General features: G+C 50.0%; 3 protein-coding genes across 5 annotated transcripts in view; 2 read left to right on the plus strand and 1 right to left on the minus strand.

The window, feature by feature from the left end:
- The first annotated feature begins 1,163 nt into the window (after positions 1 to 1,163).
- NRBP1 (nuclear receptor binding protein 1) lies at positions 1,164 to 13,904 on the plus strand. 2 transcript variants are annotated; one of them, XM_005895742.3, is made up of 18 exons: positions 1,164 to 1,318; positions 4,134 to 4,368; positions 4,906 to 5,028; positions 5,218 to 5,319; positions 6,117 to 6,206; positions 6,350 to 6,390; positions 6,768 to 6,862; positions 8,366 to 8,449; positions 8,746 to 8,804; positions 8,966 to 9,064; positions 11,724 to 11,856; positions 12,044 to 12,149; positions 12,288 to 12,338; positions 12,435 to 12,570; positions 12,748 to 12,801; positions 12,890 to 12,953; positions 13,214 to 13,269; positions 13,361 to 13,904. In XM_005895742.3, exons 2-18 carry the CDS (start codon positions 4,159 to 4,161, stop codon positions 13,463 to 13,465), a joined length of 1,608 nt encoding a protein of 535 aa, XP_005895804.1. In that variant the 5' UTR covers positions 1,164 to 1,318; positions 4,134 to 4,158; the 3' UTR covers positions 13,466 to 13,904. The 2 variants fall into 2 exon arrangements, with proteins under 2 accessions (XP_005895804.1, XP_005895805.1); XM_005895743.3 differs by having other exon boundaries at positions 1,176 to 1,318; positions 4,139 to 4,368.
- Positions 13,905 to 13,926: 22 nt separating this feature from the next.
- Positions 13,927 to 15,671, plus strand: KRTCAP3 (keratinocyte associated protein 3). 2 transcript variants are annotated; one of them, XM_070379285.1, is made up of 7 exons: positions 13,927 to 14,088; positions 14,221 to 14,405; positions 14,496 to 14,555; positions 14,770 to 14,976; positions 15,104 to 15,238; positions 15,343 to 15,456; positions 15,575 to 15,671. In XM_070379285.1, the coding sequence occupies exons 1-6, from the start codon at positions 14,061 to 14,063 to the stop codon at positions 15,448 to 15,450; spliced, it is 723 nt and encodes a 240-aa protein (XP_070235386.1). In that variant the 5' UTR covers positions 13,927 to 14,060; the 3' UTR covers positions 15,451 to 15,456; positions 15,575 to 15,671. The 2 variants fall into 2 exon arrangements, with proteins under 2 accessions (XP_070235386.1, XP_070235385.1); XM_070379284.1 differs by having other exon boundaries at positions 15,578 to 15,671.
- A 61-nt stretch (positions 15,672 to 15,732) lies between these two features.
- IFT172 (intraflagellar transport 172) overlaps positions 15,733 to 24,473 on the minus strand; it is a 37,591-nt gene continuing 28,850 nt past the window's right edge. The window contains exons 31-48 of the mRNA XM_005895744.3: positions 23,965 to 24,058; positions 23,739 to 23,803; positions 23,366 to 23,546; positions 23,025 to 23,134; positions 22,741 to 22,870; positions 19,943 to 20,041; positions 19,655 to 19,764; positions 19,465 to 19,528; positions 19,282 to 19,368; positions 18,887 to 19,003; positions 18,221 to 18,331; positions 17,911 to 18,030; positions 17,321 to 17,416; positions 17,043 to 17,102; positions 16,859 to 16,957; positions 16,403 to 16,556; positions 16,109 to 16,200; positions 15,733 to 15,889 (exon numbers count right to left, since the gene is read on the minus strand). Of these exons, the coding sequence (XP_005895806.2) occupies positions 15,800 to 15,889; positions 16,109 to 16,200; positions 16,403 to 16,556; positions 16,859 to 16,957; positions 17,043 to 17,102; positions 17,321 to 17,416; positions 17,911 to 18,030; positions 18,221 to 18,331; positions 18,887 to 19,003; positions 19,282 to 19,368; positions 19,465 to 19,528; positions 19,655 to 19,764; positions 19,943 to 20,041; positions 22,741 to 22,870; positions 23,025 to 23,134; positions 23,366 to 23,546; positions 23,739 to 23,803; positions 23,965 to 24,058 (1,879 nt within the window). The 3' untranslated portion in view covers positions 15,733 to 15,799. The remainder of the gene's footprint in view (positions 15,890 to 16,108; positions 16,201 to 16,402; positions 16,557 to 16,858; positions 16,958 to 17,042; positions 17,103 to 17,320; positions 17,417 to 17,910; positions 18,031 to 18,220; positions 18,332 to 18,886; positions 19,004 to 19,281; positions 19,369 to 19,464; positions 19,529 to 19,654; positions 19,765 to 19,942; positions 20,042 to 22,740; positions 22,871 to 23,024; positions 23,135 to 23,365; positions 23,547 to 23,738; positions 23,804 to 23,964; positions 24,059 to 24,473) is intronic.

Below are 24,473 nucleotides of genomic sequence, written 5' to 3' on the forward strand. Positions count from 1 at the left end.
GGTCAATGATACTAAGACCTAGACAGGAGACAACGGGAAACTGCAATAGTAGTATCAACTGATATTTAATGTTTACTGTGGGCCAGGTATATGCTTTGGAATTTACAAAGTGAAGAGATTAATCTGGATAGGAGGAGGAACATTCTTTCTTTGAGATGAGAACAGAGATTCTTAACCTCAACTCCCTGAAATTATATGCTAAATTTCTTGGGCAAATGCTTTCTTAAAATATCCAAAACAAGGTCCAGATTTCTAAGCGTGCTGGAGCCCTCTCTTTCAAAGATGAAAGCATCAAGGAACAAAGAGTGATTTTAAAAATTTTGAGGTGAAGAGATGGAAAATGAGAAGACTTTTGCCAGTCTTCTATCAGTTAAACAGGACTACAGATGTCCTTTAAGGATAGTGAAATTTGGTGATTATGACATTCCCAAGTACTGATTGATTCACCCTTCTCTCTCCGCAATACGTGTCTAAGAGCCGAGTTCACTTCTTTCCTTTGGGCTCTCTTCAATCTGAATTTTTTCCAAACATCTTTTCAAGGAAATCTGTGGTAAACCTTACTGTTTCGGATCCTAATTTAGTTCTTACCAACTTTCGGAGAATAGCTTAATGCCTCTGATTCAGTATTTTTCCATTTGACAACTACTGCTTAAAGAAAATTTCAATTTCTTATGAGGATCAAAAGATAACATCTGTGAAAATCTTTTGCGAAGTTTTGGCCAACGTCAGTACTATCCACTTACGAAGCGTTAACTATTAATTTTCAGTTTTAATGTACACAGTAATTCAAAGAAAGTTTTCTGAATAGGTGTCCTGCACAGTCTCACCCCCAAATACTGAAAGCGGGTGGGCGCTCCTCTCGGATTGTGGCTACGTCTTTCGCTCCTTTTGTCTTTCAGTCGTACTAGAACTGTCATGGCGCCTTCAAGAAAAGGGGCAAGGCCTTCCTTTCGCCCAGCAGAATCATCCGGGGCACCAGGACCGGACCGAAGGGTAGACAGAGAGACGAGCCTCACTGAGACCGAAAATACCGAACCCTCCGAGAGGTCTCAGCCGGACAGGCGCAGCGGGAGGAGACCCGGTTGAAGGCTACCTCTACCAGCGACTGTACACCCGGGGCACCGCCCACCCTGGCCGCCCTGTCCAATGGAAACCCAACGGCAGTGGGGCACCGCCCACTGTTGGTCAGGACGCCGCGAGGGCGGGGCCCGCAGTTCGGTTGCGCCGCGGAGCGCAGCTGTGAGCGAGTCTTTCTGATCCGGGGCCCCGGAACCCGAGCTGGAACTGAAGCGCAGGCTGCGGGGAGCGGAGTCAGGAGGTGAGTGCCTAGGGGAGAGAAGGTTTCAGCGAGAGGACTGAAGGATCGGCCTCTAGGGCCTGGATCTGGGACCCCAGCAGGCGAGTGTCTGGAGGAGGCCCTGCTCACTCGGTGGCCAAGGCCCGGCCCGCCGGAGCCGGGGGGCCGCCTCGGCCCCACATTTTCTGCCGGGCCCTCCCCGACTGCCCCCGAGTGGCGGCAGGGCGCCCGGAATTCTGCGGGCGCGGGGCGCCAGGCCCCGGCGTTCGTGTAGAACTCGGCCTGACGAGAGGCGGGGCCGGCGGCGGGGGCGGGGGCGGGGGCGGCGGTCGCAGGCCCGGAGGCCTGCGGAAGCGCAGCGTCGGAGCCGCGCCTGCTCCCGGGGCTGGCGCGCCGACTGCGCGGGGGCGTGGCCTGCGCCCCTGACGGCGCCGCGGGGCTGGCCTCTGGTGAGGTGGCCGCCGCTGGCTACAGGGCCTGCTTAGGGGCCCAACGCTCCCTCGCAGTCAGCGGGCTAGGCGACCTGTTGGAGTGTTAAATTCCTCCTCGAGTTTATATCTATCTGACTGGTCAGTCCTGCAGGTCTCAGGTCCTCTTCGGTCCGCTCAGGATGAGAGCGGGCGAGAGGCCTGTGGCCTGCGAGCTGTTGCTCAGGAGTTGAGATGCTGAGAAACTGAGATGCTGAGAAGCTGCAGTCCAAAAAATGAAAAACTTTGCAGGAAAAAACTTCGCAGTGTTTTACCTGCACGGCTCAGAAGTGAACACTGCATCTTGGGGTGGCTGGAGGCGGCGAAGAGATTCCCTTTTTCCGTCTGTGGTCTTATTTAAATTTCTGAACGACTGACCCTGAGACAAAACTCCCAGTGTGGCAAAGGTTTCTTCATCAGCAGGAGGGGTCCTGGGGATTCTTGGGCATTGCCATCATCTTGCCTACTGGGGAGAGATTGGGGAGGGAGAAAACAAGCACATTCGAAGAGCGTCTATGACTGATGAAGGTCTGGCGTCTCGTGCCATACTGTGGATTAACTGTCTGTGCCCTAGGTCCAGAAGTTTCTTTAGAGCCCACTGGCCACAGGCTTCCTGTATTACAATTCCACTGATATTTCTTATAATGTAGCTGGGAACTTTCCTTAGCTGTTCAGATTCAGGATACATTCTATAAATACTCTAGAAAGTAATCCCTGTGAGCTTTTAGCTACTTTTCAGGAGGAGAAGAAAAATGATCTGTAACTTGAATTTTCTGGTAGATTACTAAAACTGTTGATTGAAATCCATGATAGGCAAGGACTGAGGGAAAAAACAGATGAAAAAGCATCTTGCCAGATTTTCTCTGTAGTGCTTTGTTGCTCTCTGATATTTACTGGAACGTCATCTAATAAAAATCTCCTCCAAAATGAAAAAAAATTTTTAAAAAGTCCAGGGAAATCTCCTGACTTGAGTTAAACATAGTGCAGGTTGATGGCAGAGATGGGCAGAAGAGGGCATCTGAGTTCTAAAAAGAAATGAGAGCTTTTCAAAAGATCCTGATCAGAAGCTTCTGTATTTTGAACTGACTTACAGGAGCAAATCTACAGGATATTTTCGTCCTGAGGAGCATCCCCTTTAGCCCAGCACACATAGGTTCCAACTTCTTCACAGCCTTCATTCTTAGAGATATGGAATAACATTCAGCGGTTTTCCTATGACTCTCTGAAGTTTGTGACATTTAGCTTTTAAGAATTCTTTTTTCCCAAGAAGCCATGTCCATGTATAATACTATACACTATTTAGTGTAATATAGTACTTTTCCTGTAATGGCTTTGTCTTGAATTATTTGTGCTTAAAAGGGATACCTGTGTCAGATCCAGTGCCTCAGAGGATGGAGCCTTTGAGCCATGTGAATGAAATGAAAACTGGAAGATTAAAATCTTAGCTGTGCCTTAAATTTAGGCTTTATGAGTGTTGGCATCTTATTTATATTGTTCACTATGGTATCTCAAGCACCTAGCTTAGTGCTTGGCCCACGATAGGCGCTTAATAAACATTTGTTGAATGAGTGAATAGAAAAAAAATGTTGCTAACCAGGACCCACCCATTTGCCACACTCATATCACAGGGAAGGTGAGGTCATCAGGAATGAAGTCACTAACCACTACCAGTTACCTGGCCCAAGGGTAGCCTCCTCTTGGACTGGCAGGCTTATTCTGTGCATAGGAGGGATGGAGAGTGGATGCCAGGGTTATTCCAAGTAGAATAAATCAGCTTAGGGTTTCAGTTGGACAAATTGGTTGAGAATACTACAGCTCTAACTCAAGCTGGTTCATTGGAACATTTGGGGATCTGGAGTCATCTGCCCTGCATAGTGCCCTTGTAGCTTGGTTCTTGAGCATAGTGCAGATGAGGTAGATGAGAATTCAAAGGGAAGGCTATTGGGTAGGTATTTGCTGAGAAAGAATGAGGGCCCTGATTTTGCTGTTCCATTTGGACCTTACTAAACATGAGTTGTACAACCATAAATCTTTTGTTTGCCAGTCTTGGGTGAATCATCTTTTTACATGATAAAATATGTTTATTAACATGTTTATGCATAGAAGCATATTCTTTAAGCTTGATGTGTACTTCAGTTGGTCACTGACCTGGGTGAGTCATCTTCAGCCGAGATAGCTCCCCTTCTCCAGACTAGGAGAGTAGTTAATGTTTAGGGTTCATACAGGACTAATTCTGATTTTGGACTTAAAGGAAACAAGGGAGCTGTATGTTTTATTTACTTTTAAACCCCAGATTAGGTTATTAGGATGGAATCTATAGAATCTATTCTAACCCTCTCTACCTTCTCCTTCACCCTTGCTCCAACCAGTGCAGGCCTGAGTGTTTGTTCCAGCATGTCGGAAGGCGAACCCCAGACAGTACTCAGCAGTGGTTCGGACCCAAAGGTAGAATCCTCATCCTCAACTCCTGGCTTGACGTCAGTGTCACCTCCTGTGACCTCCACAACCTCGGCTGCTTCCCCAGAGGAAGAAGAAGAAAGCGAAGATGAGTCTGAGATCTTGGAAGAGTCACCCTGTGGGCGCTGGCAGAAGAGGCGAGAAGAGGTAAAGCAGTAGGAGTGTTTAGTGGGAGTGTTGTTTCCCTGGTAACTCATCTGGTAAAGAATCCGCCTACAAGGCAGGAGACCCCAGTTCGATTCCTGGGTCAGGAAGATCCCCTGGAGAAGGGATAGGCTACCCATTCCAGTATTCTTGGGCTTCCCTGCTGGCTCAGATGGTAAAGAATCTGCCTGCAATGCGGGAGACCTGGGTTTGCTTCCTGGGTTGGGAAGATCCCCTGGAGCAGGGCATGGCAACCCACTCCAGTATTCTTGCCTGGAGAATCCCCATGGACAGAGGAGCCTGGCAGGCTACAGTCCATGGGGTTGCAAAGAATTGGACACGACTGAGCAGCTAAGCACAGCACAGTGTGAGTGTTACTTCACAGTGAATTCTAAGAGGTGAGAAGTGGAGGGACAGAGTCTCAAAGGGGCAGACCAAACTTGAACAGGTCAGAGGCAGGGAGAAGATGATCGTATGGAGTATTACAACAGACAGTTCATGTGGTAACTTTAATTCCCTTTCATTTGAATTTCTTCTCAGGTGAATCAGCGGAATGTACCAGGTATTGACAGCGCATACCTGGCCATGGATACAGAGGAGGGTGTAGAGGTTGTGTGGAATGAGGTACAATTCTCAGAGCGCAAGAACTACAAGCTGCAGGAGGTAAGCAATGGTGAAAGGATGCAGCCTGTGGGTTGTTAGAATGCTGGTGTTAAAGAGGAATTGATGTTGGGAAGCTACTAGGAGAAGAGTATGTTGGGGTTAGATCATTTCTAGTGGGGATAGGAAATGGCTTTTTAGGATGATAATGCTTTCTGAACATTGTAATCCCAACGTCTCTCCTGCTTCCAGGAAAAGGTCCGTGCTGTGTTTGATAATCTGATTCAGTTGGAACATCTCAACATTGTCAAGTTTCATAAGTATTGGGCTGACATTAAAGAGAACAAGGCCAGGGTAAGAACTTTTTCCTGAGCTTACTGGAAACAGACTAGCTACATTTATTGTTCTTTTTACATTCAGAAAAAGGTAGTATTGAAACAGAGCTGGAATCAGCTGGTGTTGAGTCAGTGATGCCATCCAGCCATCTCATCCTCTGTCACCTCCTTCTCTTGGCATCAGTCTTTCCCAGCATCAGGGTCTTTTCCAGTAAGTCAGCTCTTCACATCAGGTGGCCAAAGTGTTGGAGCTTCAGCTTCAGCACCAGCCCTTCCAGTGAATATTCAGGGTTGATTTCCTTTAGGATTGACTGGTTTCATCTTGCATTCCAAGGGTATGCCTATGACTATTACCTGTGCCTTTTGTCTGGTTATAGTCAGGGCAAAAATGAGTGAATTTTTGTTTCTTCCTTGCCATAACTCATATTGCTCAATAATTTTCATTGCCCTATTAAATCTAAGGAAGTAATACTAAGAACAAAAGAGAGAAACTTTATTAAAAATACAAGGCTTCCACACAGACAGAGAGCAGACTGGTGGACACGGTAGGGGAAGGAGAGGGTGGGACGAATTGAGAGAGCAGCGTGGAAACATACACATTACCATATGTAAAACAGGTAGCCAGTGGGAATTTGCTGTGTGACACAGGGAGCCCAACCTGGCGCTCTGTGACAACCTAGAGGGGTGGGACGGGATGGGAGATGAAAAAAAGAAAAATACCAGGCTTCCAAATTTTATGTTTATGTCATATAAAAGTTACCCAGATAAGGGATCATTTCTGTTGTAAAGCTTTATTTGTGTGTTCTGCCTCTCCAGGTCATTTTTATCACAGAATATATGTCATCTGGGAGTCTTAAGCAATTTCTGAAGAAGACCAAAAAAAACCACAAGACTATGAATGAAAAGGTACAGAGAGAGAGCAGACAAAGCTTTAGGCTGGTTTGGAAGTTTAAAAAAGATTATGAAGCTGATCAGGAAAGGGATGGAGGGAACTGTGGAGGGTGAAGAGAGTGGATAACTGCTGACCCCTGGATCAAACTCTGTTCCAGGCTTGGAAGCGTTGGTGCACACAGATCCTCTCTGCCCTAAGGTAAGCAAGATCTGGTAGTGTCTTTCCCATATTTATTCCTGATTAGTTCCTCCAAACAAATTTCAGGGCACTACTCTGCTGTTCTTTTCTGCCCCACTTCTTTTCTTCCCCACTTTCTTTGAACCATATTCTCAAGATTAGGCCCCTATGGATCTTTTAAAGGGTTCATTCCAATGGCTTGACCATGATACTGTCTCCCACCTCTTTCTCCTAGTTCTTATCCAGCTATTTAACTCATCAGGCATAATGGAGATTCAGAGTGTGGGTATTACCTTTGTGATGACCAGCAGTAGACCAGGCCCTTGCTCTTCTTAACCCTTGGGTTCCCCCTGCCCTAATTTCCCACTGGCCCCTCTAACAGCCCAGTGCCCCCACAGCTACCTGCACTCGTGTGACCCCCCCATCATCCATGGGAACCTGACCTGTGACACCATCTTCATCCAGCACAACGGACTCATCAAGATTGGCTCTGGTGAGGGGAGGGAGAGGTTCTGGGCAGGGGAGCCTCGGGAATTTGGGAACCATGGGGGTAAGATGAAAGGAATGGGGGAAAAGAGCAAAATTCTGAGGTGTGGGCTGGTGATAAGAGAAAGGACCTTACTAGGGGCAGTTTATAGAGAGGCCAGTCAAGTAGTGGAAAAAGGGGTAGGGCCTAATCTTGAACCTTTTGGAGTGAATTTGGGGTTAATACAGAGATCTCAATAGAAGGTTGGGAAAGGGCAAGAGTTGGGTGTAAGGTCTGACTTGAGCCCCTGGGGCTGGACCTACCATCGGAGGTTCCAGGCTGTGCCTGCTGTGAGTGCTTTCATTTGCTGTGTACACGTGTGCAGTGTTTAACATTTCTGCGTGCCGTGTCTGTGTGTTGTTGTGTGTCCATTTGTCTGGGGCTTGGCTCCTCCATCGCTCACAACTTTTCTCTGTTTTCCTCCCTCCCGCTTACGGGCTGCTCTGTTCCCAACAGTCTTTCATAGGATTTTTGCTAATGGTGAGAGCTCCCTCTGCCCTGCGTGGGGCGCTGTTTGTGCTTCCCCTGCTCCCCTTTGCGGCTGCCCAGTGCATGCAGTCGTGGGAGCAAACCCTGTCCCGCTGCCTAATTATGCCTGCTTGGCTTCTGCCCTACCAACCCTTCGCCTGCTTGCCCTTCCATAACCCGCTTGTTTCCTGTGGATTCTGCCTGGCTGGCCACTTATGTCCTGGATTCTTACTCCCCCCTCATCATCAGGCTGGTTCCTTAAGTCATACTGTGCTCCCAGACCCTCTGTGACTTGTAGTCATTGTTTATGATCCGAGTGAGTCCAAACTGGGCCCGGCCCTGGTTCCTCGTTCAGCCCTGTGGCAGGCAGTGTTGAGGAATGAGAGGGTAGAGCAGGGGTCTAAAGTTTTTGGTGGATTCCAAGTGAAACTGATTTAAGGGTATTGGTTTAATTTTGAGCTCGTTTTAAGTTTCAGTCAGTTAAGGTGGATAAGAAGGAGGCTATCCTTATGGTTGTATGTTAATCCTTCTTACCCATCTTCATCCAAGTTTCTGAGGTCTCTTAATTGTTCCAGATTAGGAAGGGCTGCCAGTGTTTTTATGCTGTATGCAGGATGGGTGAAAGAACTAGACCAAACATTTTCATGAGATCAGGGGGTAGATGTACCTGGGCTTTGGGGCAAGTAAGCAGGTCACAAGTGAAAGTTTTTCCTTAGGCTGTGTTGTACCTTGCCAGCCCAAAGACCCTAGGTACCTGTTAGTTTAGTGTGGAACCTTTGTTGCTACTGAGTTAGGGACCTTAGATAAGAAGTGGTAGATTGAGAAAGGGGAGGCAGGTGGTGTTCATGTTTAGTTTGGACTTCCTGATGGGAAAGGGCTCAGTTTATGCCTGTTGAGGGTTAGAGACTTCAGGAGAGAATTTGTCTTTTGGGGGCCTCTCTCTGGAGCAAAGCTGTGCTTTGTTGACGGTGGTCAGATTGTGGGTATCTCCCCTACTCCCAGTGGCTCCTGACACTATCAACAATCATGTGAAGACTTGTCGGGAAGAGCAGAAGAACCTCCACTTCTTTGCACCAGAATATGGAGGTAAGGCATCCCAGTTTCTCTGCCCTTTGCCCATCCCCCAGATTCTCCAATTTATAACCTAAGGGTCAGCGGTAACATAACTGAAACTGCTGTCCTTCTCTACTGACATGTGCAAAGTTTTAAGACATCTCTGCCCTGTGCCCATCCCCCAGATTCTCCAATTTATAACCTAAGGGTCAGCGGTAACATAACTGAAACTGCTGTCCTTCTCTACTGGCATGCACAAAGTTTTAAGACATCTCTGCCATGCCCTGCCCCACATCTCTGATTCACCAAAGCTGCTCTGTTTTCCCTAGAAGTCACTAATGTGACAACGGCAGTGGACATCTACTCCTTTGGCATGTGTGCACTGGAGGTGAGGAGACCAGAGGGGTGGGTAGTGGAAAGGGGTGAAATTAGAAGATAGAAGGGGAAATGGAGGGTTGGCAAGTGAGGTAACTGGTCTGGGGGAGTGATTGTGGAAACACTGAGGTTTCTTAGGTCTCTGTTTTTCCTTTTTATTCCCCCTCTCTGTAGATGGCAGTGTTGGAGATTCAGGGCAATGGAGAGTCCTCATATGTGCCACAGGAAGCCATCAGCAGTGCCATTCAGCTTCTAGAAGACCCATTACAAAGGGTGAGGATTCTTAGGATCACTTCTCCTTAACAGACTTTGAAATGTTTTTAGGTTCTTCTTCCTTCTAGCCACTGGGAGGGCTTCCCTTGTGGCTCAGCTGATAAAGAATCTGCCTGTACGCCTAAGACCTGGGTTTAATCCCTCAGTTGGGAAGATCCCCTGGAGAAGTAAAAAGCTACCCACTCCAGTATTCTGGCCTGGAGAATTCCATGGACTGTATAGTCCACAGGGTCGCAAAGAGTCAGACACGACTGAGCAACTTTCACTTCACCCACTGGGAATATGCTCTCTTCTAAGAGCAAGAGAATATAAAGCAGAAAGGCAAAGTAGCATTTCCCTAGGTGTTTTTGATACACACACACATTCTGTCTCTCTCGGGTCAGGGGTTTAAGATGGGTAATAAGGTTGAGTCTTACGGTTGCATGTTAACTTAGGTGTCTCTACATGAAGGCAGACTAATTTGATGGTTACCTCAGGTAATTGATACATACTCTTAAACAACCATCTTGATATTTTTAAACAAATTAATCAAGCCTTTGACTGTGTGGATCACAATAAACTGTGGACAATTCTGAAAGAGATGGGAATACCAGACCACCTGACCTGCCTCTTGAGAAACCTATATGCAGGTCAGGAAGCAACAGTTAGAACTGGACATGGAACAACAGACTGGTTCCAAATAGGAAAAGGAGTACGTCCAGGCTGTATATTGTCACCCTGCTTATTTAACTTATATGCAGAGTACATTATGAGAAACGCTGGGCTGGATGAAGCACAAGCTAGAATCAAGATTGCCAGGAAAAATATCAGTAACCTTAGATATGTAGATGACACCACCCTTATGGCAGAAAGTGAAGAGGAACTGAAGAGCCTCTTGATGAAAGTGAAAGAGGAGAGTGAAAAAGTTGGCTTACAGCTCAACATTCAGAAAACGAAGATCATGGCATCTGGCCCCATCACTTCATGGGAAATGGGGAAACAGTGGAAACAGTGTCAGACTTTATTTTTGGGGGCTCCAGAATCACTGCAGATGGTGATTGCAGCCATGAAATTAAAAGACGCTTACTTGTGGCTCAGAGGTTACAGGGTCTGCCTCCAATGCGGGAGACCCGGGTTTGATCCCTGGGTTGGGAAGATCCCCTGGAGAAGGAAATGGTAACCCACTCCAGTATTCTTGCCTGGAGAATCCCATGGACAGAGAAGCCTGGTAGACGACAGTCCACGGGGTCGCAAAGAGTCGGACACAAGTGAGCGACTTCACTTTCTTTTCACTTTACTCCTTGGAAGGAAAGTTATGACCAACCTAGATAGTGTATTCAAAAGCAGAGACATTACTTTGCCAACAAAGGTCCATCTAGTCAAGGCTATGGTTTTTCCAGTGGTCATGTATGGATGTGAGAGTTGGACTGTAAAGAAAGCTGAGCGCCGAAGAATTGATGCTTTTGTACCATGGTGTTGGAGAAGACTCTTGAGAGTCCCTTGGACTGCAAGGAGATCCAACCAGTCCATTCTAAAGGAGATCAGTCCTGGGTGTTCATTGGAAGGACTGATGTTGAAGCTGAAACTCCAATACTTTGGCCACCTCATGTGAAGAGTTGACTCATTGGAAAAGACTCTGATGCTGGGAGGGATTGGAGGCAGGAGGAGAAGGGGATGACAGAGGATGAGATGGCTGGATGGCATCACCGACTTGATGGACATGAATTTGGGTGAACTCTAGGAGTTGGTGATGGACAGGGAGGCCTGGCGTGCTGCGATTCATGGGTTCGCAAAGAGTCAGGACGTGACTGAGCGACTGAACTGAACTGAACTGAATCAGTGTGAATTACTCAAACCAGTCATTTGGGGTTGTATATTCATATAGTTTTAGTTAGGGAAAGTGCCCTGAAATAAATGAGCTAAGATTGAAAGGATATAAGGGTTTTGAATCAGGTAATAAGATATGGTAAGTAGAGTCTGGAAATAAAGAGGAGGTTAGTTTGTAAGTCATTACATGCATTTAAAAGGGACTGAAGGAGAAAAGAAGGAAGACTAGTGGGAATCTTGAGGGTACTGTGGAATAAGTTTCTAGTTCAGATTCAGGGTGCCATGTTCAAGTAAAAGATGAGGTATATGGCTTTTTGGCCTTCCACAGGGAAAGGAGGAAAGCAGGTTAACTGTCATGGGACCTAGGAGAGGTAAATAGGTAGGGGTTAGAGAAACAGAGGGAAATCCAGTGAATAAATGATGTAGTGGACAAAGAAAATTGTGATAGTAGGCTTGGGAAATAAAAAGATGGTGAATATTACTGTCCACAGTGGATGAGTTTGGGAAGAGAGAGGTAAATTTGGCAAGAATTGGAGAAGGTAGGCAGTGAGTGGGCTAATAAAGCAGAGAGATAGAAAATAAGGAAAAAGATATCATAACTTTGAACAGCAAAGGAAAGAGAAAGCTTGTGGCTAGGAAGCAAAAAAATAAAACAATGAAAGACAATGAATGATATTTCATATATAATACATTATAGTTTTCAAAGTCTTTTCAAATACATTTAGCAATTTGTTGCCTTAGCCATTGCTGAGCAATTAGTATGAACAAAGTCTTGTGCTGGATACAGTGAGAGAGATAAACACAGTGGGCTGCTTACCAGATGCCTGCTCCACTCCCTTGTTCCCTTTTCTAGGAGTTCATTCAAAAGTGCCTGCAGTCTGAGCCTGCTCGCAGACCAACAGCCAGAGAACTTCTGTTTCACCCAGCACTGTTTGAAGTGCCCTCGCTCAAACTCCTTGCTGCCCACTGCATTGTGGGACACCAGCGTGAGTCCTCTTGACCCTTCTAGAAATTTTTTTCCAGTCTGGAGCCTTGTAACTCTGACTGGTGTGTTCTCTTTCCTCTTCTACTTCCAAAAGGATTCTTTCCCACCCTCCCCCAGGACCCCTGTGCCCTCTATAATATTAATCTGAACTATCCTTCCATAACTTCCCATTCCATCTTGCTCTCTAGACATGATCCCAGAGAATGCTCTGGAGGAGATCACCAAAAATATGGATACCAGTGCTGTACTGGCTGAAATCCCTGCGGGACCAGGAAGAGAACCAGTTCAGACTCTGTGAGTAACTAACTGAGAGGTTCTGAAAGGGACAGATTGGTCACTCCCACCTGGAGGTTTCTGTCAACTGTCCTTTGGGAATGGTTGAACCTGCTGTTTCACTTCTTTCCTTCCATATTCTTTTTTTTTTTCCTCCAGGTACTCTCAGTCTCCAGCTCTGGAATTGGATAAATTCCTTGAAGATGTCAGGTGAGAGAAGAATAAGAAAAAAAACTTCCTTTAGGAGGTAGGGGTGGGTGTCCGAAGGCATCTAGAGCCCATCTGACCTGTCTGATCTCCATTTAGGAATGGGATATACCCCCTGACAGCCTTTGGGCTGCCTCGGCCCCAGCAGCCGCAGCAGGAGGAGGTGACATCACCTGTGGTGCCCCCATCTGTCAAAACTCCAACACCCGAGCCGGCTGAGGTGGAGACCCGCAAGGTATGGCTGGGTGGATGTAGCAGAGAGGGACATCTCAAATAAGGCTTTGTCCTGTAAAGACAGGAATGTGTGTCTGCTCCCTGGCACCCACGTCCTGTGGGCTGGAAACCCCAGCTCTTGGGGGCTTTTTGCTCACTGGTCTCTACTCTTGTGACACTCTCTGCCTCCTCTCCCTAGGTAGTGCTGATGCAGTGCAACATTGAGTCGGTGGAGGAGGGAGTCAAACACCACGTAAGGCTCAGGGCCCAGGGCTGTGTAGCGCTGGGTGGCCAGAGGGTGGGGAAGGGGAGCCTCATTTTCTGACTGTCCTATTCTCCAGCTGACGCTTCTGCTGAAGCTGGAGGACAAACTGAACCGGCACCTGAGCTGTGACCTGATGCCAAGTGAGTCTCTCCTGTCCCTCAGAGGATGGAGAGTCTGTGAGCCTCACCTGTGAGGGACACTTTCAGGGGTGGGGAAGGTGACCTGGCAGCAACACGCGGACTCACTTAGAATGAGTATCTTCGCCCCTAAAACTGGAGGGTGGATCTGATTTGACAGTTTTGCTTGTGTCCCAGCCAGGGTCACCTGGCCGGGGCTGTTGGAAGGGCTCCCGTGACCCTCAGTCGCGCACTGTGCTCACCCTCTCCTGTTTCTCTGTCAGATGAGAACATCCCGGAGCTGGCGGCTGAGCTGGTGCAGCTGGGCTTCATTAGTGAGGTGAGGCATCTGCCTTCCGCCGCCGCCCGAGGCAGGGCGGCTCCTCCGCTCTCTCGTCTAGGCCGGATCTCACTGAGCCCTTCCCCTCCAGGCTGACCAGAGCCGACTGACTTCTCTGCTGGAGGAGACCCTGAACAAGTTCAATTTTGCCAGGAACAGCACTCTCAACTCAGCCGCTGTCACCGTCTCCTCTTAGAGCCACTCGGCCCGGCCCCTCCTCCGCGCTGTGGCCTCCGGAGAGGCTGCGGCTCCCGCCCCGCCCCCCGTCAGTATTACCCCGTGAAGCCGCGCTCTCCTGTTATTCAGGAGGGCTCTGGGCTCCCTGGTTCTGAGCATCACCCTCCCAGCCCCCACCCCTTTCTCTTCCATCCCTCTGCACTTTGTTTACTTGTTTTGCACAGACGTGGGCCTGGGCCTTGGCCTTCTCAGCAGCCGCCTTCTAGTCGGGGGCTAGTAGCCGAATTGCAGCTCCCGCCCAGCCTGTGTGGAAGGAGGCTCACGGGCGCGGGGAGCTGAGTTCTACCATCCCGCTGGGGCGGACGGGGCGGGAGAGAAGGGTGGTGCTGCAGGGGTGGCCCCAGGGGGCCATTCGATTCGCCTCAGTTGCTGCTGTAATAAAAGTCTACTTTTTGCTACGCGCGTAGTGTGTGTGTGTGGTGTGTCCCGCTGTCCGCCAGGGGGCGCGGAGGCCGGACCGCAGGTGTGCCGGGCGGGCGGAGCCCGCCGGGGCGCGGGGGCGGAGCCAGGGCCGGCAGGTAAGAGCTGCCCCGCGGCGAGCGCCGACGGACGGGATGAAGTGCCGCCGCCTCTGCGCTTTCGGTAATTTCCGGCCCCTCCGGCCTTGTTTTCCCCCGAGGGTCCACCCTGGACCCGCCCTCGGGCCAGTGGCCGACCTGGGGTGGCCTCCGGCTCCTCAGCCGGCTCAGCGCGCCCCTCGCCTGTGCCTTGCAGACGCGGCCCGGGGCCCCCGGCGGCTCATGCGGGTGGGCCTGGCGCTGATCCTGGTGGGCCACGTGAACCTGTTGCTGGGGGCCGTGCTGCACGGCACCGTCCTGCGGCACGTGGCCAACCCCCGCGGCGCCGTCACCCCGGAGTACACCACCGCCAATGTCATCTCCGTGGGCTCAGGGCTGCTGGTGAGCGCGGCGGGGCGGGGCGAGCCGGGGCAGGGGCGCGGGCGGTGGGGGCCGCCGAGCGGTGCGGGCCTCAGGTTTCGTTTCTTCCAGAGCGTTTCCTTGGGACTTGTGGCCCTTTTGGCGTCCAGGAATCTTTTTCGCCCACGATTGGTGAGATTTCTGGAGCTTTAAGGAGGAGGCCTGGTGCCAGGGAAGCGGGCAGGGTGTGTGTGTGTGTGCCGGGGGTGGGGGCGGGGGGAGGCGCCTGATTCAGCTTCGTCTTTAGTGGGAGAGCGAGCCCCAAATAAGAGTAACCGAGGTGTCTGGTCAGTGGGCGAGGCAGCCACCCCCCAGGCTGCTCACCCTGACCTCCTTCCCCTGCCAGCACTGGGCCCTGCTGGCGCTAGCGCTGGTGAACCTTCTCTTGTCTGCTGCCTGCTCCCTGGGCCTCCTCCTCGCTGTGTCCCTCACTGTGGCCAATGGCGGCCGTCGTCTTATTGCTGACTGCCACCCAGGACTGCTGGATCCTTTGGTACCGCTGGACCAGGGGTCTGGACATGCTGACTGCCCCTTTGACCCCACGAAAATCTATGTGAGTCCAATTCTCTCCTCAGCCTTTTTGCAGTCCACAGAGCCTGGGTCCTGCCCTTTAATCACCCGCACTTGCCACTCCTGCCTGACTTCCTCTCCTTGTCTCCCGCCCTTCCTTCACCTTTTAGGACACAGCCTTGGCTCTCTGGATCCCTTCTGTGTTCATGTCTGCAGCCGAGGCTGCTCTCTCTGGTTACTGCTGTGTGGCTGCACTCACCCTGCGTGGGGTAGGGCCCTGTAGGAAGGATGGGCTACAGGAGCAGGTAAGGAAGATGAACAGGAAGGGCTCATTCTACACAGATTGTGTTGAAGAGACGCTGGATTATATAACTGAGGGCTGGAGCACTAATCCCACCCTTTTGTGTAGCTGGAGGAGCTGACAGAGCTTGAATTTCCTAAACGTAAATGGCAGGAAAATGTGCAGCTACTGGACCAAACACGAGAAATCCGGACCTCACAGAAAAGTTGGGTTTAGGGCCAGGTAATGGGCCAGGAGGACTGTGGCCTGGGAAAGGGCAGTGGTAGGGAGCACGCCTGGAACTGGGTTGAGTCCTTTGCTATGCTGCTGGCCCTCTGACCAGGCTCTCCCTTCTGTCAAGCAGGTGCAGTTCCGAAGGCTCCGTCCACAAGGGTTTTCCATTGACCCCTAGGATATGTTTATATAGTAACAGCTATAATAAAAGGACCTCTCTTCTACTTGATTATGTTTCCTTTTTGGGGAAAGGGGTGCTGGGCTAGTGTTGGGGGTGCCTTGTTCAAAGAATACAGTGGTCTCGGTTACTTACAAGACTTTAATGAAGGATGGAACCTACTGACTCTCCCAGTTACTGGAAAGAGAAGCTGGTGCTGGGCAGCCCCCCGCACCACTGACTGATGAACTTCAGCACATCTTGGCACATGGGGCTGTGGGAGGTCTGTGAGCAAACAGAGCAGGAGAGGGACTCAGCAGTACTGGGAAGAACATTCCCGATAGAGGGAAAACCAGCTCCATCTCAGTGTGGGGAGCAGGCTGTGGGGCCTGCACCTGCCTTCTTGACAGTCCACCCCCAACACATACACACCACCCCAGTGGTTGGTGCTGGTTGGTCTTCAGTGTTCTCCCTGCCCTCAGCCCTCAAGCCTTCCTCTCTAACCTTGATAGCCATAAGGAACTTGTTCCAGTTCTTCTTGTTAGCTGCCTTCCCTGGCCGCTTAAATTCAATTTTGTTCCTCAGAATGGGGTATCCTGGGGGTTGGAGGGAGAGAAAAAGATGAATTGGAGTGTGAGAGGGATTGAGAGGGAATAACAAAGAGCAAGTGAGGGGCAGAAAGTAGGATGTTCTTGTCTTCTGCATCCTTTACTGAATCACAGTAAAACAGTATCTTGATCCTGCTATTTTCCCCTCCTTTCCACCCAGCACAGAATATGGTGCTCTAGGGTTCTGTACCTGTAATGAGGCAGGGCAGGGCCCGAACCCCAGTGCTGGCCGCCACCAGGGAAGCCTCGTAGGCCCCACGCTCATCCCGAGGTAGAACCTGCTCCAGCCGCTGGTCCATTGAGACTGTGAGAACCCAGTCTCGAACCTCTTCTCGCTGAGCCTCCTGGGAAGAACAGAGCAGCTTCACGCAGGGCAGGGCAAGTGGAGGGTGGTAAGGAAGGGGTTTGCTAAGCTGTCGTCCCATGTACCATCTTTCACCCACGAATGAAACTCCTTGCACTGGCGGCCAATTGCAGCCTTAGCTTTTTCCTCTGCTTCTAGTTTCACTGAAGGGATAGTGAGGGCTGGGGCCCTCCAAAGACATCGCTGTCTGATGCCATCAGAGTGTTGGGAGGACCATCCTTAAGAGTGTCCTCCCTTCCAGTGCAGTCATGCTCGAGAGGCCTCCTGTTTCTGTGCCCTTACCGGGACGTGCTGCTTGGCTGGGAGTGGCACCTCAAAGGGAATGTCTGTGTCCTGAAAGTCAGAGTGGTCAAGGGCATCCAGGGTCCCTTCTTCAATTGCCTGTGGCAGAGCGGGCAGCCATGAGATGGGCACAGCTTGTGACAGGCCAAACCTTGCAACTTCTGGGCACAACTGCCCTACTCACATCAGTCAGATCCAAAAAGCGGTTGAGGAAGATGAAGGCCATGTTCTCCCAGCCAACTGCCTGTAACAGAGAAATGTCAGTAGGAGTGAGCAGCTGGCCTTGGCTGTTGTTTTTCCAGGATGCAGGGGGGAGAATCCAGGAAGATGGAGGAAAATGATATCCTCCACCACATCAGCCCACACTCAGCTCTGCTCTAACTTGAGCAGCTGGGACAGTCTACCTTCCAACTTTTCTTCCTTCTCTCCTCGGCCCCACCCTTGGTTGGCCCCGTTGCTCACCTTGGCAGCAGTGCCTGCTTCATAGAAGGCCTTATCTGCAGGTAGTAGTTGGGTGTGACGCAAGAGTGAAACAGAAAGCCTGGCAGCTACAGTTTCCTGTGAATTAAAGCATTATGATTCTGGCCCTATAGTGACTGAACTACCAGACTAATGATCTTATAACTAAAGCAGCCATAGAACCAGAAGATCAACGATCAATATTAAATTGCTCTGAGTCATGGTCTGAGCTTTTTTCATCTGCACAAGAGAACTAGGCCTAGGTTATTTCCTCCCACCTCTAGAATTCCATCATCCAACTACAGTAACTCAATATAGTATCATGAATAAGCTAAAAGTATCTTTTATAAGAGGTCAATGTAGAAATCATGGAATTAGAATGTTTGAGCATAAGGAGGCTGGAGCTGTGTGGGCACAGAGCCCTAAGAAGGTCAAAGGGATGCAGAAAGGAAACCATCTCAGCAAGGGCTAAAGATTTCTTTAAATGGAAAAGAGACTAGGGGAGAAGTGGGCCAAGCTTGAGACTGTCCTGAACTTGCATTCATTCAGGTTCACGCATGTGAAGCTCAGTGCCCCTCCCTGCTCCATCTCACCAGCTCTTTGACGCTCTGGGCTGCAGAGCGGGTGGCGTAGTAGTGAGCAATCAACAGCATGGTCTCGAACTCCTCGTGGGCTGGAGAGTTGGCCTCACTGGACTTCACCAGGTTTTCACACTAGAGTGGGAAGAGCACACAGCCTGGGTCGGGGGTCAGAGGAGTGCCAGGGAGGGCCAGAGTGGTCAATGGATGGCTGCCCAGAGGAAGGCAGAGCTCTAGGGTGAGTCTGGGTGTGAAGGGAGAGACGAGGGCAGGGCCAGGTGGCCCGAGCAGCCCTCCAGCTCTGCTGCCCGCCTGGCTGCCTCACCAGGTTGAAGAGGACGTCCCGGAGGTCAGCCCAGCTGTGATAGGCCTCAGCACTGTTGGTCCCAGGAGAGCTCACCATGTCAGTGAAGATCCTTTTGTAGATGTTGAAGTTCTGGAGGCGGAGAGGGTAGGGGAGCTGAGCGAGAGGAATACAACTACGAGAGAAAAGGGGAGTGGGGCCAAAGAAGAAAACTGGGCTGGAAATGGCATGTGGAGGAGCTGTGGGACGCTGCTGGAGAAAGTGCTGTGTTTCAGGGAAGAGAAAGAAGGAGGGTAAGAAAACACCCATCTCTTCCTAACTGGTGCTCTGTGGGTGTGGGCAGATGTGTGACTGTGAATGCACAGTCACAGTGTTAACGGCGTAACACCCGGAGAGCTGTGCTGCTCAGACAGGAGAGGGGTGTTCACACTCTGGAGGAAGTTAGTCAGGCCCTCAAGGTGTGTGCAGGGCTCAGCTCTGAAAGACTGTTTCCTGTGTTAGCCTTCAGAGGGTAAATCCTCCAGAGAGGCTGTACAGTTCAGAAGAGCCTGGGCGGAGTCTCTGGGCACAATGCTCTCTAACGAAGGAATTCTTTGAGAAGACAGATCCTGAGTGGTGTGAGCAGCTGTCGAGGAGAAGGTAAGAATTTCTTTGGGGAAACATTCACTCTGAGGAGCAGGCTGGTACCTGTGGGTTAGCAGGGGCTCCATGCTGCACGTACAGGGCCAGTGCCTGGGCACAGCCACCCTCCCGGATCAGGTGAGTTGCATACAATGCCACGTATTTGTGCAGAATCTTGTAGTTCTGTTTGAGGGGTGCAGGAAAAGCAGGGGGAGGTTGGGGTCAGACCAGGCTGTGAGGGTGGGGTCCTGACTTGAGGCCATGGATTTGTTTAGGAGGCGAAGGGCATGTGCATGCCATGCTCTGACCTGATGTCAGAGCGTGAAGACTGAGCTCTCTGATGCTGATTAGGGATCTTTGGGGTTTGGCCTTTGGAGGAAGAGAGAGAGAGACTCTCCAGGACAGGTTGGGAGTCAGAGGAAATACCCAGAGGGGCTGGCGTGGGAGGAAGGGACGAGTACCTGCTTGGTGGCTGTTTCAATGCACTTGTCCCACTGGCCCTGCTCCACATAGAGGTCCAAAGCAGCCACCACGTCCACACCCACTAGCTACGGACCAGTTAAAAAGACAGTTACATGAGGGAAGAAGAGGGAAAGTCTCTGAGCCTCCCTGTGCTCGCCTCCTGCTGCCTCTGCCAGTCTCACCGAGTCCACTTTGCCCTGGCTCTTGAGGAACTCTTTATAACACTGGTCCACATAGTCTTCATACCTGTGAAGGCATGCAGAAAGCTCGCACATCAAAGCCCCAGAAGCACACCCTTCCCATGAGAACTTCCTCCCAGTCTTTACAAAAGGAAGTAAAATAATTTCTAGTGAGAAGGGGTCATGAGCTTACCGGGGATCTAGCTCCTTAGCTACACGCTTGGCCTTGTTCCATTCCTCACCCTCAATGAAAGCATCGATCGCTTCCTTGACGAGGTCCAGGTTCAGATAGAGCTCTGCAGCCTACACAGGGGAAAATCTGAGACTGGAGATGTCTCTCTCCCCTCCTTCCCGCCTCTCCTGGGAACTCTGGGGAAACAGAAATGCATGCCGAGCCTGCCAGGAGACCCCCCTCCCGAATTCACACGGCTTCTACCCATCTCTGTAGAATCTTTCTGTTCAGTCCCAGTGCCCTACTTACTGCGCTGTGCTTTCCAATTCCAATCAGCTGGGGTCCCACAGCCCGAACTACTTCCAGACTACGTGGGGGAGGCAGAAACTTGATGGAGAGTTCAGCTGCCTGAGGGTTGAGCAGAAGATGGAAGTGGGCAGAGAGACAAATACTGCCCGGGGGTCCTCGACCTGCTCTATTTTTACCTCCAGATGCCAACTTTCTTGCCTTCTCCCTCACTTTCCACCCTCTGGGGCAAATTCTGCCTCATGGTCCATCAGAGCTTTTACATGACCATCAGAGGACCTATCTGTTCCTTTCAGCTCTTCCTCTTTCAGACACTCACTGCTGCCTGAGAGCACTGCATTTGGTTCTGTCACCTTTCACAAACTGGTTTCTCAAGGTCTTTGTCACAAACAGAACCCTGGTGGCATGGTGTAGAGAAAAAACCCCTAAAGCAGGAGCCCAGGACATTCTGCAACTATTTGTGTTGGGCATTTCTTTCTTTTTTTTTTTTTTTTTAATTTTTTGCCCCCGCCGCCGCTCTCGGGGCCGAGGCCGCGCGAACTCCCGGGCTGGGGAGGGGTGGTGCGCGGCGGGGAGGCGAGCCGTGCGGGGGAGGCGGGGGCGCCCGCGGCGGCAGCCTGTGTTGGGCATTTCTGAGTTTCAGTTTCTTCACCCATCAGAGTGATGGTTGGTCTAGATTCATACTGTCCAGAACAGCAGCCACGAGTCACATGTGGCTAGTCCTGAGATGTGCTGTAACCTCACATATTTCAAAGACTTAGTATGAAAAAAGGAATGTAGACTACCTTGATAGATTTTTATATTGATTTTGTGTTGAAATATTGATAATAGTTTTGGTATAATAGGTTAAGCAGAATATAATTATTTTCACCTTTCTCTTTACACTTATTTCAGTGTGGCTACTAGAAAATTTTAAGACTACATATATGACTTAGACCTTTGTGACCTGCATTGTATTTCTACTGGATGGTGTTGGTTTAGATGACTTTGGAGACCCCTTTCAACCATAAAACTCAGTAATTCTACAAATCCAAGTGTTCCACGAGCTCACTCTGTTTATGCTGTGATGCTGACATCCTCACCAGATTTTAACTTCCACAGAGTCTACTTCAGCTATAGTCTATGTGAATCCTCCTGGTCTTTCCCCACCTGTTCTTGCCTTTCTTCTTTACCTGCCAAACCCTTCAAGGCTTATAGTGCTCCCATCCAGAAAGCCCACCTAAAGAAGGTATAGTCATGCACAAACCTGGGTAAATAATGCCCTAGAGTAAGGTACAGCAGATGCTTCAGTTCAGTTCAGTCGCTCAGTCATGTCCGACTCTTTGCGACCTCATGGACTGCAGCATGCCAGGCTTCCCTGTTCTTCACCAACTCCCGGAGCTTGTTCAAACTCATGTACATCGAGTCACTGATGCCATCCAACCATCTCATCCTCTGTCATCCCCTTCTCCTCCCGCCTTCAATCTTTACCAGCATCAGGATCTTTTCAAGTAAGTCAGTTCTTTACATCTGGTGGCCAAAGTATTGGAGTTTGAGCTTCAGCATCAGTCCTTCCAATGAATATTCACGACTGATTTCCTTTAGGATTGACTGCTTGGATCTCCTTGCAGTCCAAGGGACTCTCAAGAGTCTTCTCCAACACCACAGTTCAAAAGCATCAAAGAAAGTTCAAAAGCTTTCTTTATAGTCCAACTCTCACATCCATACATGACTACTAGAAAAACCATAGCTTTGACTAGATGGGCCTTTGTTGGCAAAGTAATGTCTCTGCTTTTTAATATGCTGTCTAGGTTGGTCATAGCTTTTCTTCCAAGGAGCAAGCATCTTTTAATTTCATGGCTGCAGTGATTTTGGAGCCCCCCAAAATAAAGTCTGTCACTGTTTCCATTGTTTCCCCATCTATTTGCCATGATGTGATGGGACGGGATCCCATGATCTTAGTTTTCTGAATGTTGAGTGTTAGCCAGCTTTTTCACTCTCTTCTTTCACTTTCATCAAGAGGCTGTTTAGTTCTTCTTTGCTTTCTGCCATAAGGGTGGTGTCATCTGTATATCTGAGGTTATTGATATTTCTGCCAGCAATCTTGATTCCAGCTTGCATATGCTTAATACCTGATAAAACTTGCTAAACTCTCAAAACCAACCTCAGTCCTTTCTACTTCCTTCCCTTCCAACTTCAAGGGACTATTCAACGACAAGGCATCACAAACTTTTGGGAAATTCTGCAGGGGCATCTGCACAACATTTTCAGGGACTGATCAGTCTCACCCCTTCATAACTTCTAATACCCTATTTCTCTGCATCTGAGGCACATCATTAAAATATACATGTATTCCCATTACAAAGACCCTAAGAATCCATCTTAGAATTGATGAAACATACTAGCTTGGCTTAATCTGCCAGAGGCTTTTTTTCAGGAGTTGCTGAGTGGAGGAGGGGCCTCTGCTTTTCTCACAGCCTCCATCTGGCCCAGTTTCAGGGTCTGGATTTGCCCTTCCAACTCTGGCCCTAGGCCTACTCTTCCCTCACAAGGCCTTCCTGACCCCTCCAGGCCACAGAGATCTCGCAACCAACTGAGCCATGTGTTAGTCTACCTTCCCCCAATGTCTGTCTCTCCGGGTTCTGTTTTATATCCCTTTTTATAGCCTTCATAGATTCTGGTCTAGTATCCATCAGGCACTCAGTAGACACCTGCTACCTGACTGAAAACAAAGACACGGGAGGAAAACGCTGAATGACTGAGAAGGAATGCTGGGTGTGAATGGAGGCGGGGAGCAGAGCCCGACGGGTGTGGCACCTCACCTTCAGCCAGCACTTCTCCACCAGGCTGCTGCTTCCTGCGTCCCGCACTTTGAGGTAGCAGTCGACTGCACGGCTGTACTCTCCAGCCTGTTCCCACTGTCGAGCCTGTTCCACCAGACCCTCCATGCCCCTGTGTGGACGAGAGCCCTTGTGACCAGGACAGGGAAGGGGCAGTGTGGCTGAGCCTGTGTGCACCTTCTGACCCACCCTCAGTCCTGCCAACATTTCCTGGTCCCCTGGCTTCATACCTGGCCCCATTCTTTCCTGGAGCCCTGGCTTCATACCTGGCCCCTTTCTTGGTAGCTTCCCGTTCATACTCTTCCTGCAGTGCCTCCAGCTGGCCGGGCACGTAGTCCTTGCAAATCCGCAGGGCATCGCTCCATAGTCCGGCCTCCTGCTCAGATTTCCAGGTATCAGGATGGCATGACAGCTTCCCACTGCACACAGGCCCACCACTATAGCCCACTGGTCCCTGGGTCCTTGGACCTCTTTTCCTCCTTCCCTCTGCTCCTCCCCCTTCCCCAGGGTTAACCTTCTCAAACACAGGGTTCAGTGTAGTGTGCTATGGGCTCTCCTACCTCTCACCCTTCCTCATGGGATTCCTCCCCTGAATCTGCTGCCCCACCTTATAGTAATTGAGGGCCAGGCCTGGTCTCTGGGCCCGAAGCAGCAGCCCTTCTGCTTTCTGGAAGTCCTTCTCCTCCAAGGCCCCCCGAGCCTGCCCCACGAGCACCTCGGCGACACTATCAGGGTCATGGGCCTCGGCCACACGCTGAGCTGCCTCCCAGTCCTGGTTATGGACAAACCTGTTTCCAGATGAGGACAGAGAGGAGGCCGAGTATAGGACTGAGGCCTCAATGATGAGAGGCAAACAACCATGTCACTGAGGGGGGATAAGAGTTATTGGTACTAGGTTTAGATGAAGGTGAAAATGACAACGAGAGGCCCTGGGGCTGAGTCTGGGAGGACAGGATTAGGGAATTTGTGGGGTAACTCACATGAGGACTGCTTCCTTGGGTTTACCGGCCTTGATAAATTCAGCTTCAGCCTCTTCAAATTTTCCCTGGAGGGAGAGGGAAACAGCCATACACGATGAGGACGAGACTGGCACCCCAGGCAGCCGTGAGACAGGAGATCTGAATGCCTAGCAGGAGTGGACCAGGGCATGGGAAGGAGGGCTCTGTGGTCAGAGTCAAAAGCAATGGGGAAGAACCACATCCATACCTCATCCTCCAGGTACATAGCGTATCGGAGATGGATCTCAGGGGTTTTGTGCTTGAGGGCCAGCCGGGAGAGTTCAAAAGCAAATTCAAAGGAGCTGAAATGGGAGGTCCAAACAAGGTTTGTCTACACTATACTTCCTTTTATAAGAGAAGAGAAACGGAGGGCACAGATTGAGGGGAAGAAAAGGGGCAGATTTTTAAAAATCAACAAAATGATAAGAGAAGCACAGAGAGTGCAATACCAACAGGCAGGAAGGACCCCTGGTGCTTCCACCACCTCCCACAGAGCCACATCTGCACTAGCAGGAAAACAATCTTCCGGAAACAAGTAAAACCACCCATAGCAATTTGACTCATTGCAGGATTCCTACTGGTGTTCTTAAAATTTGCTTAAGAAAACCTCGCTTTTGGGCAGAAGTCTTGAATAGATGTTTGCCAAAAGAGGATATACAGATTGCTAACATGAAAACATGAAAAGATGCTTAACAGCAATAATCATCAGAGAAATGC

This window comes from Bos mutus, chromosome 11 (assembly GCF_027580195.1).
Source record: "Bos mutus isolate GX-2022 chromosome 11, NWIPB_WYAK_1.1, whole genome shotgun sequence".
Classification (NCBI taxonomy): Eukaryota; Metazoa; Chordata; class Mammalia; order Artiodactyla; family Bovidae; genus Bos; species Bos mutus.